Source organism: Pelophylax lessonae, assembly GCF_965119305.1.
Source record: "Pelophylax lessonae genome assembly, chromosome: 9".
Taxonomy (NCBI): Eukaryota; Metazoa; Chordata; class Amphibia; order Anura; family Ranidae; genus Pelophylax; species Pelophylax lessonae.
Window position 1 is genome coordinate 267396558 of NC_138776.1, and position 13148 is coordinate 267409705.

The window sequence follows — 13148 nt, forward strand, 5'->3', positions numbered from 1 at the left end:
TAACATCTTTTATCTCCAGCAGATGAAGATACACACATATATATAACGGGGAAACCTAGAATAACCCCTTCAGGGTCAGAACATTCCTCCCCTCACGGGGTCGGAACATTCTCTTAATTTTGGAGATAAATTCTAGTAATATGTTCCTCTAAACAAACAACACTGACAATAAATAGACAAGACAATGACCATCCTGACCACACATGGTCTACAAAGGGCAATTATTACACTAGTACAGAGGCAGCCAATGGGCAATCATTACACAATGATTATAATATGCAGCCAACTCAATGATGGAGTGCCGGGGTCAGTAGTATGGAGCATAGAGACCCTTACATTGCTGGTCAGGAGGAAGAAAACATTCCCCGGGCTGCCATAAGAATATGTTCTGTCGGAGGGAGAAAAAAATACTGAGGGTCCTGAGCAGTGGTGTGTTTTGGTTTTGTGTTGCCCTAGGCAAGACTAAAATTGGGTGCCCCCCCCATCTAAAGTTGCCCCCCCCAGCCGCGCTATAACGTTCTTGTCTCAGGATCTGATGAGGAAGCTGCAGTCGTTCACAGTGAACAGCTGCGGCTTCCTCATCAGACCCTGAGGCATGATTTATCCAAGTGCCACATATGCGGTCAATAGGGCAGGGGATGGGGTCAGCAGGACATAGGACGACATCAGCAGAGCAGGGGATGGGATCAGCAGGGTATAGGATGAGGTCAGCAGAGCAGGGGATGGGATCAGCAGGGTATAGGACGACGTCAGCAGAGCAGGGGATGGCATCAGCAGGACATAGGACGACGTCAGCAGAGCAGGGGATGGGGTCAGCAGGATATAGGACGACGTCAGCAGAGCAGGGGATGGGATCAGCAGGGTATAGGACGACGTCAGCAGAGCAGGGGATGGGATCGGCAGGACATAGGACGACGTCAGCAGAGCAGGGGATGGGATCAGCAGGGTATAGGATGAGGTCAGCAGAGCAGGGGATGGGATCAGCAGGGTATAGGACAGAGGTCAGCAGAGCAGGGGATGGGATCAGCAGGACAGAGCATGGGGCCAGTGGGGCAGGTGATGGGGTCAGTAGGGCACAAGATGGGGTTAACACTGGGTTTTACATTTTTTGCCAAAACATGAAAAAAAAAAAAAAAAAGTTTTTCTTAGTTTCTGTTACAAGATTTCGCAAACATTTAATTTTTCTCCTTCACTGATGTGCGCTGATGAGGCTACACTAATAGGCAGCACTGATGAGTACTGATAGGGTGCACTGATGAGGCGGCACTGATGAGGCTGCACTGATGGGCACCGATAGGCGGCACTGGTGGGCACTAATATGCGGCACTGAAGGACACTGGTAGGCAGCACTGGTGGGCACTAATAGGCAGCACTGAAGGACACAAATAGTCTGCACTGGTGGGCACTAATAGGCAGCACTGAAGGACACAGGCAGCACTGGTGGGCACTAATAGGCGGCACTGAAGGACACTGATAGGCGGCACTGGTGGGCACCAATAGGTGGCACTGAAGGACACTGGTGGGCACTAATAGGCAGCACTGAAGGACACTAATAGGCGGCACTGGTGGGCACTAATAGGCGGCACTGAAGGACACTGGTAGGAAGCACTGATGGGCACCAATAGGTGGTACTGAAGGACACTGATAGGTGACACTGATGGGCACTGATAGGTGGCACTGATGGGCACTTATGAGAAGGCATTGACAGGCAGCACTGATTGGCAGCACTAATGGGCACTGTTGGGGCTGCACTGATCATCAGGACACTGATGATCATTGCCCTGATAATCAGTGTATATTTCCTTTCCCCTTTCACACTGGCCAGTTACTGGCTCATTCCTCTCCTCAGGCAGTGACCGCATGAGGAAAGGAATGTCGATAACCGTCAAGTGTATTTGCATTGTGATCAGCTGTGATTGGACACAGCTGATCACGTGGTAAAGAGCTGCTGTGATTGGCTCTTTGCCCTGATCTGTGCTCAGCTGTGCCCGAAAGACACAGTGATCACAGAGCACGCCGCTGCAGGGGGGGGGGGGTTGCGTGGTTTTGGGAGGTCGGCAATAGATGCTCTCTCAGAACTGGACAACTGCACTGTAGCTGCCATTAGTAGCATGGTCAGCAAGTGGTTAAGGTGCCACCTCTGCCCTTCTTCCTGGGGGTGGCACTGCCCCCCCCCACGAAAAATACCACCCAAGGCAAATGCCGTATTTGCCTAGCAGTAGATATGCCCCTGGTGCTCTGGGGGCCTCTGAGGTGTTTATGATGCTTAAGGACTCTGAGACACTCAATGGGGTACTCGAGCTGCAGGGGTCTGAAGGAAAGGGTAGATGTACAGCTCAGTGGGACGCTGAGGAAAAGAGGAGGTCTCTTGGTCTGTGATGGTCCTCCCTCTCTATCTGTACTTATTTTTTATTTTTTTTATACCTTCACCTTCTCACCATATCAATGCTTAAGTGATATTCTGTAGGATAACAAGTAGTATGAGGAAGAGCAATCCTTAAACCCTCGGAGGACTCTCAGAGGTGGTCTCATCGTGCAGCAAACCAGTTCAGAAACAAAACAAACCCAACAGAGAATTTTTCAGACCAAGACGGTTCTAAATCCTCAAAATTACACTAAACAGTCCAGGCTAAGTGTGTTCCCATGGGGGCATTGGTTCTTTTATGTTCAACACACTACAACTACTATTATCCCTCTTACATCCACATCCTATTATTGTGTGACCAACCTGCAGCTTTGAGAACCCTGTGTGCCATTTACCTCCCATTGTAAAGTAGCAGCCATGCACTGTCCCAACAGATATACAGTATATGCACACACACAGCATAAGGCCGTGTTCACACTACGAGACGTTTCTCGGGGCCGCAGTTCCTCTGAGCTCCAGAAGCTGGGGATCTCACTTCTACTCAGACAGGAAGTCTCTATGGAAGATGGGAAGTGATGTCAGGTACAGACAGGAAGTCTCTATGGAAGACAGGAAGTGATGTCAATAAAAAACTGAAAATTCCATGTGCTATGAAGTAGAGACGAGACATTGCTGGACCTGGCAGCAAAAGAGATGATAAGATATTATTTTATATTTACTCCAAATAATTTTTACTTTAATTGGCCCAAATTATCTCTACTAGAAATTCTGAATAGATGAAATGATGTCACGAATGAGGATGGAGGAGGACCGGAGTCACATGACTGAGAAAATACTAAACCTCACCCTGGAGATCATCTACCTGCTGACCGGAGAGGTGAGGAGGATTCTAGGAGGTCACATGACATCACTCTTATCTCCAATAATAAAACACGGACCTGACCGGAGAGGTGAGGAGGATTCTGGAATTCTAACATGATATTCCTATTGGTTCTCCAATACAGAGATTTCCTCTTCTGAAGTCAGGTGATCATATGACCATCACAGTGCCCCCATGTGACTCCCTAAAACCTGAGAGACACAACATGGAGAAGATTCTAGAAGTCACCAAGAAGATGATGGAGCTGCTGACAGGAGAGGTGAGCGGTGCTGGGTTTCTGGGACATTATCCAGTAACAGACAAGGGATGTGTCTGGATGGTGACTGTATCATTGTGTGTGTCAGGTTCCTATAAGGTGTCAGGATGTCACTGTCTATTTCTCCATGGAGGAGTGGGAGTATTTAGAAGGACACAAGGATCTCTACAAGGACGTCATGATGGAGAATCAGCCGCCCCTCACATTACCGGGTAAGAGGAGACTTTACTGTAAAGGAGAGAGCAGTACGGAGGCTCCACCTAGATCCCCCATCATCTGATAAACACATAGAAACAATGTATTCAGTCAGTGTGTGTGTGAAGATCTGATAGATATAAATGTTAAGAATAAAGCAGAAGAGGAAGAGACGTATGTGAGGGTCTATGGAAGAGGATGGAATATCGAGAACATTTATAGAGGAGGACACTCCTACAGAGATCAGCACAGGTGGGTCATTAAAACTATCTTGTGCATTATTTAGTCCAGATACTATACTGTCACTCCTATAAAAGACAGTTCTCGTTGTTTCCTCACTCTCTGACTAAGGTCCATGAATAAAGAAATGAACTGGTAGGAGATCAGAGGACCCATTTACTAGTTACCTTGAGGGGGGAATTGTAAGATCCTCAGAGACAAAGCTGTCTGATGTGGGCGGAGTCCTGGTTTAGGGGAACCAATTTGCTGATGTCTAGTAATAATCTTTGTATTTCTATTTTAGTACATGGACGGGAGATGAGGAAAACCTCAGAGGATTGTCTCACTTTGTCTCCAGACTGTAAAGTAGACGATGAGGACATCACACAGTATAGTCCAGGAGAAAACCCGGCTACCTCAAATGTCCATGCGGCACCACACAGTGTAGATGGACCATCGTTTTCCTCTTATCCTGAGGAACCTCAGACTGTGAGGGACGGTGCCGGACCATCGTATTCCTCTTGTCCTGAGGAACCTCAGACTGTGAGGGACAGTGCCGGACCATCGTATTCCTCTTATCCTGAGGAACCTCAGACTGTGAGGGACGGTGCCGGACCATCGTATTCCTCTTATCCTGAGGAACCTCAGACTGTGGGGGACGGTGCTATCCTTCCAACAGATAAGGGATTTGCCTGTACTGAGTGTGGGAAGTGTTTCTATTATAAGTCCAAACTTAAAAGGCATAAGGCATCTCATACAGGGGAAAAACCACATTCCTGTCCTGAGTGTGGAAAATGTTTTTCACAAAAGTTTAGTCTTCAAATACATCTGAGATCTCACACGGGTGAGAAGCCGTATTCCTGTACTGAGTGCGGGAAGAGTTTCAATTTTAAATCCACATTTAATGAGCATAAAAGAACTCACACAGGTGAGAAGCCGTATTCCTGCCCTGAATGTGGAATCCGTTTCTCTTATATTTCTCTTCTAAATTTACATAAAAAATATCACACAGGGGAGAAACCGCATTCTTGTCCCGAGTGCGGGAAATGTTTTTATGCCAAGTCACATCTTTCCAGACATCAGAAAGTGCACACGGGTGAGAAGCCGTATTTCTGTTCTGAGTGCGGGAAATGTTTTGCACAGAAATCAGAACTTGTCAAACATCTAAGGTTTCACACAGGAGAAAAACCATATTCATGTTCTGAGTGCGGGAAACGTTATGCACAAAAATCAGACCTTGTCATACATCAAAGGTCTCACACGGGGGAACAACCGTATTCCTGTTCTGACTGCGGGAAAAGTTTTTCAGATAAGACCTATCTTTCCATACATCAGAGATCGCACACTGGTGAGAAGCCGTATTCCTGTTCTGAATGCGGGAAATGTTTTGCACGGAAATCAGTTCTTCTCACTCATCAAAATACACACACTGGGGAGAAACCATATTCATGTTCCGAGTGCGGGAAATGTTTTGTACAAAAATCAGAATTGGTCAAACATCAACGTTTTCACACGGCCGAGAAGCCATATTCCTGTTCTGAGTGTGGGAAATGTTTTTCAGTTACGTCGCATCTATACAGACATCAGAGATCGCACACGGGGGAGAAGCCACATTCTTGCCCAGAGTGTGGGAAATGTTTTTCACAGAAACCCCATCTTTACAGGCATCAGAGATCGCACACGGGGGAGAAGCCATATTCCTGTCCTGAGTGTGAGAAATGTTTTTCAGATAAGGTCGATCTTAACAAACATCAGAGGTCTCACACGGGGGAGAAGCCACATTCCTGTCCTGAGTGAGGGAATTGTTCCTCACTGGAGTCCTGTCTTCCTGTACATCAGGGGTCCCACACAACCCTGGAGGTGTGTTAGTGCCTTGAGTGCGGGGAATGTCTTCGATATGAATGTTGGTGGACATGAGGGGAAGAAGCACACCCTGATATACACCTCAGATATACTCCATGACTGATCTTCATCATGTAAGAAACACTTCATAAGGAGATCAGACATCACCAAAGACCCCTAAATATCGGGAGACGTTTATATAAAAGATGGGAGGCATGAATGAATAAACCTCCTAGGAATGTTATTACCAGGCTCCAGCTAGGGGGAGCTCCAATGTGACCACAGGAGAGTGATCCCATCTAGCTCACATTAACACTTTCACTGTCAGAGCTCTTTTTTTGCAACATTTGTAGACATGCTAAAATGCAGATTTTGAGTTCAACCCTCAAATGTATATTTTCTGAAATTAGAGGCCCTGGAGAATAAAATGGTGGTGATTGTTAAGGTGTTATAAATTTCCCCGTAATATCCTGGTTTATTTTCTCCTTTTCCCCCCATTTTCTATGCTGTGATGTTTTCTACAATACACAGTTGTGTATTGTATTGTATTGTACACAAATAAATAACGACTCCGCCTCCACATTCCAGACAAGTCGTTTTCCTGACCAATAAGATTTCTACCTTTTACTTGTTTCTGATCTTTTGACTGGAATGTTATAAAAGTAAAATTGTAATAAAACATGAACAAAAAAAAAAAATCTTGTGTGTGTTGGTAAAATGACAGTAATCTTTGATACCCAAAAAATTCCTTTTTACAGGTCGGGAGTATATCATATAAAGCCCTGTGTACAGAGTACAGTGGTCAGGAGTATGTCATATACAGCCCTGTGTACAGAGTGCAGTGGTCAGGAACATGCCATATACAGTCCTGTGTATAGAGTGCAGTGGTCAGGAGTATATCATATACAGCCCTGTGTACAGAGTGCAGTGGTCAGGAGTATATTATATACAGCCCTGTGCAGAGTGTAGTGATCAGGAGTACATCATATATAGCCCTGTGTACAGAGTGCAGTGGTCTGGAGTATATTATATACAGCCCTTTGTACAGAGTGCAGTGGTCAGGAGTATATCATATACAGCCCTGTGTAGAGTGCAGTGGTTAGGAGTATATCATATACAGCCCAGGGTACAGAGTGCAGTGGTCAGGAGTATATCATATACAGCCCAGGGTACATAGTGTATTGGTCAGGAGTATATCATATACAGCCCAGGGTACAGAGTGCAGTGGTCAGGAGTATATCATATACAGCCCAGGGTACAGAGTGCAGAGGTCAGGAGTATATCATATACAGCCCTGTGTATATAGTCCAGTGGTCATAAGTATATCATATACAGCCCAGGGTACAGAGTGCAGTGGTCAGTATATCATATAAAGCCTAGGGTGCAGAGGTCAGGAGTATATCATTTACAGCCCAGGGTACAAAGTGCAGTAGTCAGAAGTATGTTGTTTACAGCCCAGGGTACATAGTGTAGTAGTCAGAAGTATTTAATATACAGCCCAGGGTACAGAGTGAAGTAGTCAGAAGTATTTTATGTACAGCCCAGGGTACAGAGTGCAGTGGTCAGGAGTATATCATATACAGCCCATGATACAGAGTGTAGAGGTCAGAGGCATATTATATGTGGCACCCTCTAGTGTGCAACTAGTGTAGGTAAATTTAGTTCATGACTCATGGTAGCTGTGTGATTCTATAATTTCATCAGGATCCTGTAGGTTAGGCTGCATGGCTCTACAATGCAGGTCTCTGGTTCCTCCCCGTGGATCTAGAAGCTTCTGGAAGTTAGTGAGCGGAGGCCAGGAGGTTCTGATCAGCAAACTTGAGGAAATATGGCCAATCCGCAGGCAGAGGGCCTTGCAGCTTGGCTGGGTCAGCCCTTAAATATGGGAGAACCTGGCCAGCAGGGGAGTCAGGTGGAAGATGGAGTTCTGAGGTTGCTATCAGGTGGCCTGGGGGGCTCTGCCTTCCGTCTGGGAGCTGAGGAAAGGAAGGAGAGGAAGCTTAAAAGAGGGATCTCCATTACCTTTGAATCTTGTGCAGAAGACAAGTGGAGTGCAGTGCTCAGGAGTACGAGGGCATCTTCAAAAGGGTTCATCACTTTTATATTTTCGTTTGAAACAGTGAGGGCGGAGGAGGAATAATTGGTCATGTCTGAGAGTGTCATGTGACTAGTCTATCTGGCAAGCTGGCTGACCTTGCAGTTTAGTACAAAAGTTGTCACACTGTGGTGAAAATGGCTGCAAAACTTATTAAAAAAAAGTGTAGAAACTTTTTGAAAAACCGTCGCATATCTTATGCAGTGGTCAGCTAATGGTTTTCCTCCTCTTTTCTAGCTAGCTAGGTTTCAGGCTTGGATAAGGGCCTAGTATCGACTTGGGGGGGGGGGGGGGGCATGCTTTTCTCTTGTTGTTTTGTGTGGGATTACCACTTAAACTCCAAGGATCTGAGCAGCTGAGGGGACTCTGTGGGGTTAGTGGAGTTAAGGACTCTGAGACCCTGAATGAAGTTCCCAGGCTGAGGGGTTCTGAGAGAAAAGGGGGCGTTAGGGTTCATGGGTACTTGAAATGCAGGGTTCTGAGGGAAGTAGAGGCGCTGAGGGGCCTCTGAGGGGTTGTAAGTGTTTAAGAACCCTAAGGCCCTTTATGAGGTACTCGGGCTGCAGGGCTCTGAGGGAATAGGGGGTTGTAAGCTCAGGGGGACTCTGAGGGAACTCCCTGAATGAAGTTCCCAGGCTGAGGGGCTCTGAGAGAAAAGGGCTCTGTAGGGTTCATGGGTAGTTAAAATGCAGGGTTCCGAGGGAAGTAGAGGAGCTGAGGGGCCTCTGAGGGGTTAGAAGTGTTTAAGAACTCTAAGGCCCTTTATGAGGTACTCGGGCTGCAGGGCTCTGAGGGAATAGGGGGTTGCAAGCTCAGGGGGGCTCTGAGGGAGGGGGGTCTCTGGGGCTGTGATGTTCCCCCCTTCCTATTTGCACTTATTTTTTAGACCTTCACCTTCTCACTGTATCATTACCCAAGTGATATGTTCTAGGATACCAAATGGAATGAAGAAGGGCGATCCTTAAGCCCTTGGAGGGCACCTCACAGAGGTGGTCTCTTTGTGCAGCAACCCAGTTCAGTAATAAAACAACGCCAACAGAGAATTTGTCAGTCCAAGAAGGTCCTGAGTCCTCAAAATTGTAGCAATCACTAAATTGTTTGGAGTTGAATAGCTTACGTGTTGAGCTCACCAGTGAGAAAAGTCCACGCCAGTTCTGCCATTTAAGGACTTGTTGGCTCACTTTTATTTAACGACTTAAGCCCGAGAGGATTTGGCTGCTCAAAGACCAGGCCCTATTTTGCGATTCGGCACTGCGTGACTTTAACGAACAATTGCGCGGTTGTGCAACGCTGTATCCAAATTAAATTGATGTCCTTTTTTCCCCACAGAGTTTTCTTTTGGTCACTTGATCACTGGGAGATTTTTACTTTTTGCTATAAACAAAAAAAAAAGCGACAATTTTGAAAAAATAACAATATTTTTCACATTTTTTATACGAAATTCACAAAATAAAAAAAAAAATTAAAAATCTAATTTTTTTTACATTTTAGGCCAATTTGTTTTCTGTTACATATTTTTGGTAAAAAAAAAATCGCAATAAGCGTATTTTGATTGGTTTGCGCAAAAGTTATTGCGTTTACTAACTACGGAGCCGCCGGTCACTCGCGCGGGGATGTCAGGGAACGAGCGGGGGGCGCTCGTCCCCTAGAGGCTCGTGGGCGAGTGACGTACCCCTACGTCACTTTGTCCAGGAGGGGCTGACCGCCGCCGTATATAGTCGTGTGGCGGTCGGCATGTGGTTAAAAAAAAAAAACATTTTATCTAGGATTCCCACACAGAGGTTTCAACTTTTCAGAGCAACAATGTTAATGAAAAATACCAAGCCACACGGTTCTCTGGTCAGCACTGCTGCTCAGGCTTTGGCCTCGGCCCTCTTGACCCTGAAACAGTGTCCCTGTTCGGTACACACTCTATACCACTGCTGGCACTCTCTTTTACAGCTTACCTGCTGCTCCAGCCCACAGGCTTGGGCCCTTCGTCTGCTCTGTCAGACTGCACTGCGCAGACAAGCATGCTTCTCCCTTGCACACCTGGACTCCTCTGGAGGCTGGAGCCCAGAATCCTGGTCCTGACTCTACTATTAGCTCAGAACCCACCTGAACAATCAGTGTCCTGGCTATTCCCAAATCCTGGAGATTTCCTCCCACTGAGATTGCTATGAAATCTCCAGGCTCCAAGTCCCCAACTGGATTTTACCAACCATAGAGGAAACTGACAAAAGAGATTCTTCCAAATGAAACAATCATCCTGGAGCCCCTCGACCTGTCGGGATGAAAATCCTGGGCAACATATTCCATCACAGCTAACTGCACTGTCACAATATGCAGACAGCACAAGGCATAGGTTCACACTAGGGCTGTGCATCTTCACTTACCTCACGATTCGATTTGATTACGATTATTAGGGTCGCGATTCGATCCGATTCGATTCCGCGATGCATCACGATGCATCACGATTACTGCCCAATGCCCATGCCCAGCCCACTGCCCAATGGTTTTCAAAACTTTATCAAAAAAAACAAACAATCAAGCAGTCACAAATAAAAGAATCCTTTTTATTTTCATTTGCTTCAAAGGACACTTTCCTAGACCCTGTCATGGCCTGCAAGCCCTGCATACTTTAGTGCACTTGCACTGCAAACATATAGGAAGGTCTGAAAATGCAAACAGCATAGCAGAGACAGACAACAACACTACCCCCCAGGGCCCCCCCTTACCCCACAGCTGCCTGTGACAGTGACACTGACAGAGACCCCCCTCCCCCCACAGCTGAGCTGACTGCAGCCTGACACACTGAAAGAGACCTGGGTGGATGTCCCACACCTTCCCCAATCCCCCACAGCACTGACAAACACTGAGAGTGAGTGAGTCCCCCCCCTTGCCCAGACCCCCACACTGACAGAGACCTGGAAGTCCCACACCTTCACCAATCCCCCACAGCACTGACAAACACTTGAGTGAGTCCCCCCCCTTGGCCAGACCCCCACACTGACAGAGACCTGGATGTCCCCCACACCTTCCCCAATCCCCCACAGCACTGACAAACACTGAGTGAGTCCCCCCCCTTGCCCAGACCCCCATAGCTGACTGACACTGACAGAGACCCCCAGGCCCCCACTGACACTGACTGACCCCCCTGGCTGCCAGACTGCCACAGCAGAACAGTACCCCCGGGCCCCGACCGACCGTCCCCTGTCCCAGGCCCCCCCCATCACAGACATCCCCCAGAGATACAGACGAGAGACCCCCATGAATGATTACACAATTATTTGTTCGGACATACCTGCTGTGTGACTGTGTGGGTTGTTGTGCACTGCATTGCAGAGGAGGACAGGTGCTGTGCTGCTCTCTGGGCTCTGTGGCGGGCGGCTGGCGTCACTGGCAGTGGCGTGGCGGCTGGGCCTCCAGGGCCTGTCGGCTACGGTGAGGTGAGGCTGGCGGCGCTGGCTGGCTGCGATGGGGACGCACTTGGGGCTCCTCGCTCCTGTGTGTGGACTCACTGGACTGGCTTCTGGCTTGGATGGCTGGCTGGCTGGCTTCTTGGCTGCAAGGCCGCAGGTGGGACGCCGATACACGCGGGGGATGTCTTGCTGCGCCTCGGGCCCAGGTCAAAGAGGCAGAAGGGGAGGGGCGGAGCCTTTTTATTAAGCTCCCGCCACTAACCCACCAATCAGCTGCCGATCCTGCGATCTTGTGATTTTTTTTTTTCCCTTGCGCGATAGGGCGTGGCCACGGCTGATGACGTCATTTCGTATAATCGATAATGCCGGCAGCCCGCATCGATGCAGAATCGCGAAGGGTCAAATCGCGATGCATCGATCTTTTGATTATATTCCCCAGCCCTAGTTCACACTATGAGATGTTTTCCAAGACTGCAGTCCCTCTGAGCTCCACAAGATGGTGATGGCACATCCACCCAGACAGGAAGTCTCTATGGAAGATAGGAAGTGATGTCAGGTACAGACAGGAAGTGATGTTAGGTACAGACAGGAGGTGATGTCAGGTACAGACAGGAAGTGATGTCAGGTACAGACAGGAGGTGATGTCAGGTACAGACAGGAGGTGATGTCAGATACAGATAAATTCCATGAGGTACGAAGTAGAGAAAGACATGGCAGCAGAGAAGGTAATAAAATCTTATTTTCTATTTGCTAGGAACTCCAAATAATTCTTACTTTAATTATCCAAAATTATCTCTCCATAAGAAAGCCTGAATAGATAAAATGATCACACGCATGAAGATGGAGGAGGACCCGAGTAAAATGACTGAGAGGATACTAAACCTCACCCTGGAGATCATCTACCTGCTGACCGGAGAGGTGAGGAGGATTCTGGGAGGTCACATGACATCACTCTTATCTCTATTAATAAAACACAGACCTGACCGGAGAGGTAAGGAGGATTCTGGGAATCTAACATGATATTCCTATTGGTTCTCCATTACAGAGATTTCCTCTTCTGAAGTCAGGTGATCATATGACCATCACAGTGCCTCCATGGGACTCCCTAAAACCTGAGAGACACAACATGCAGAAGATTCTAGAAGTCACCAAGAAGATGATGGAGCTGCTGACAGGAGAGGTGAGCGGTGCTGGGAATTCTGGGACATTATCCAGTAACAGACAAGGGATGTGTCTGGATGGTGACTGTATCATTGTGTGTGTCAGGTTCCTATAAGGTGTCAGGATGTCACTGTCTATTTCTCCATGGAGGAGTGGGAGTATTTAGAAGGACACAAGGATCTCTACAAGAACTTCATGATGAAGAATCAGCCGCCCCTCACATCACCGGGTAAGAGGAGACTTTACTGTAAAGGAGAGAGCAGTACGGAGGCTCCACCTAGATCCCCCATCATCTGATAAACAGGAGGCCTGCAGGTCTGAACTTTGAACCTCTTGTTTATCAGAGGTCACATGACCCAGTGCCTAGGCTTGTGGTTGTGTAAAGAGCATGGACCTCCCAGTCCCCATTGGTTCCCGTTCTTCTGACAAGGCTGTGTAAATGTAGAAGTGATCTGGGAAGAGGACCAAAGGCCCTTTGACTGAAGAGGGGAAGAGTCCCAGCTGGTTGGGACATCCACAGAGAACATCTGCTCACTCATATCTACCTGATCCAGATGGAATCAGATGGGATGTGTCTGGATGGTGACTGTATCATTGTGTGTGTCAGGTTCCTATAAGGTGTCAGGATGTCACTGTCTATTTCTCCATGGAGGAGTGGGAGTATTTAGAAGGACACAAGGATCTCTACAAAAATTGTTAGATCCTATCACTTAGTACCCAGTGTTAGTGGCCAT

General features: G+C 47.5%; 2 protein-coding genes across 2 annotated transcripts in view; both read left to right on the forward strand.

The window, feature by feature from the left end:
- The window catches only part of LOC309562972 (uncharacterized protein), a 581033-nt gene that overhangs the window by 154915 nt on the left and 412970 nt on the right, over positions 1-13148 (forward strand). The window contains 1 exon segment of the mRNA XM_082267298.1: positions 5225-5701. Within this exon segment, the coding sequence (XP_082123424.1) occupies positions 5225-5701 (477 nt within the window).
- LOC309563975 (uncharacterized protein) overlaps positions 1-13148 on the forward strand; it is a gene marked incomplete at its 5' end in the record, with an annotated part of 36090 nt that overhangs the window by 15817 nt on the left and 7125 nt on the right. The window lies entirely within an intron of this gene.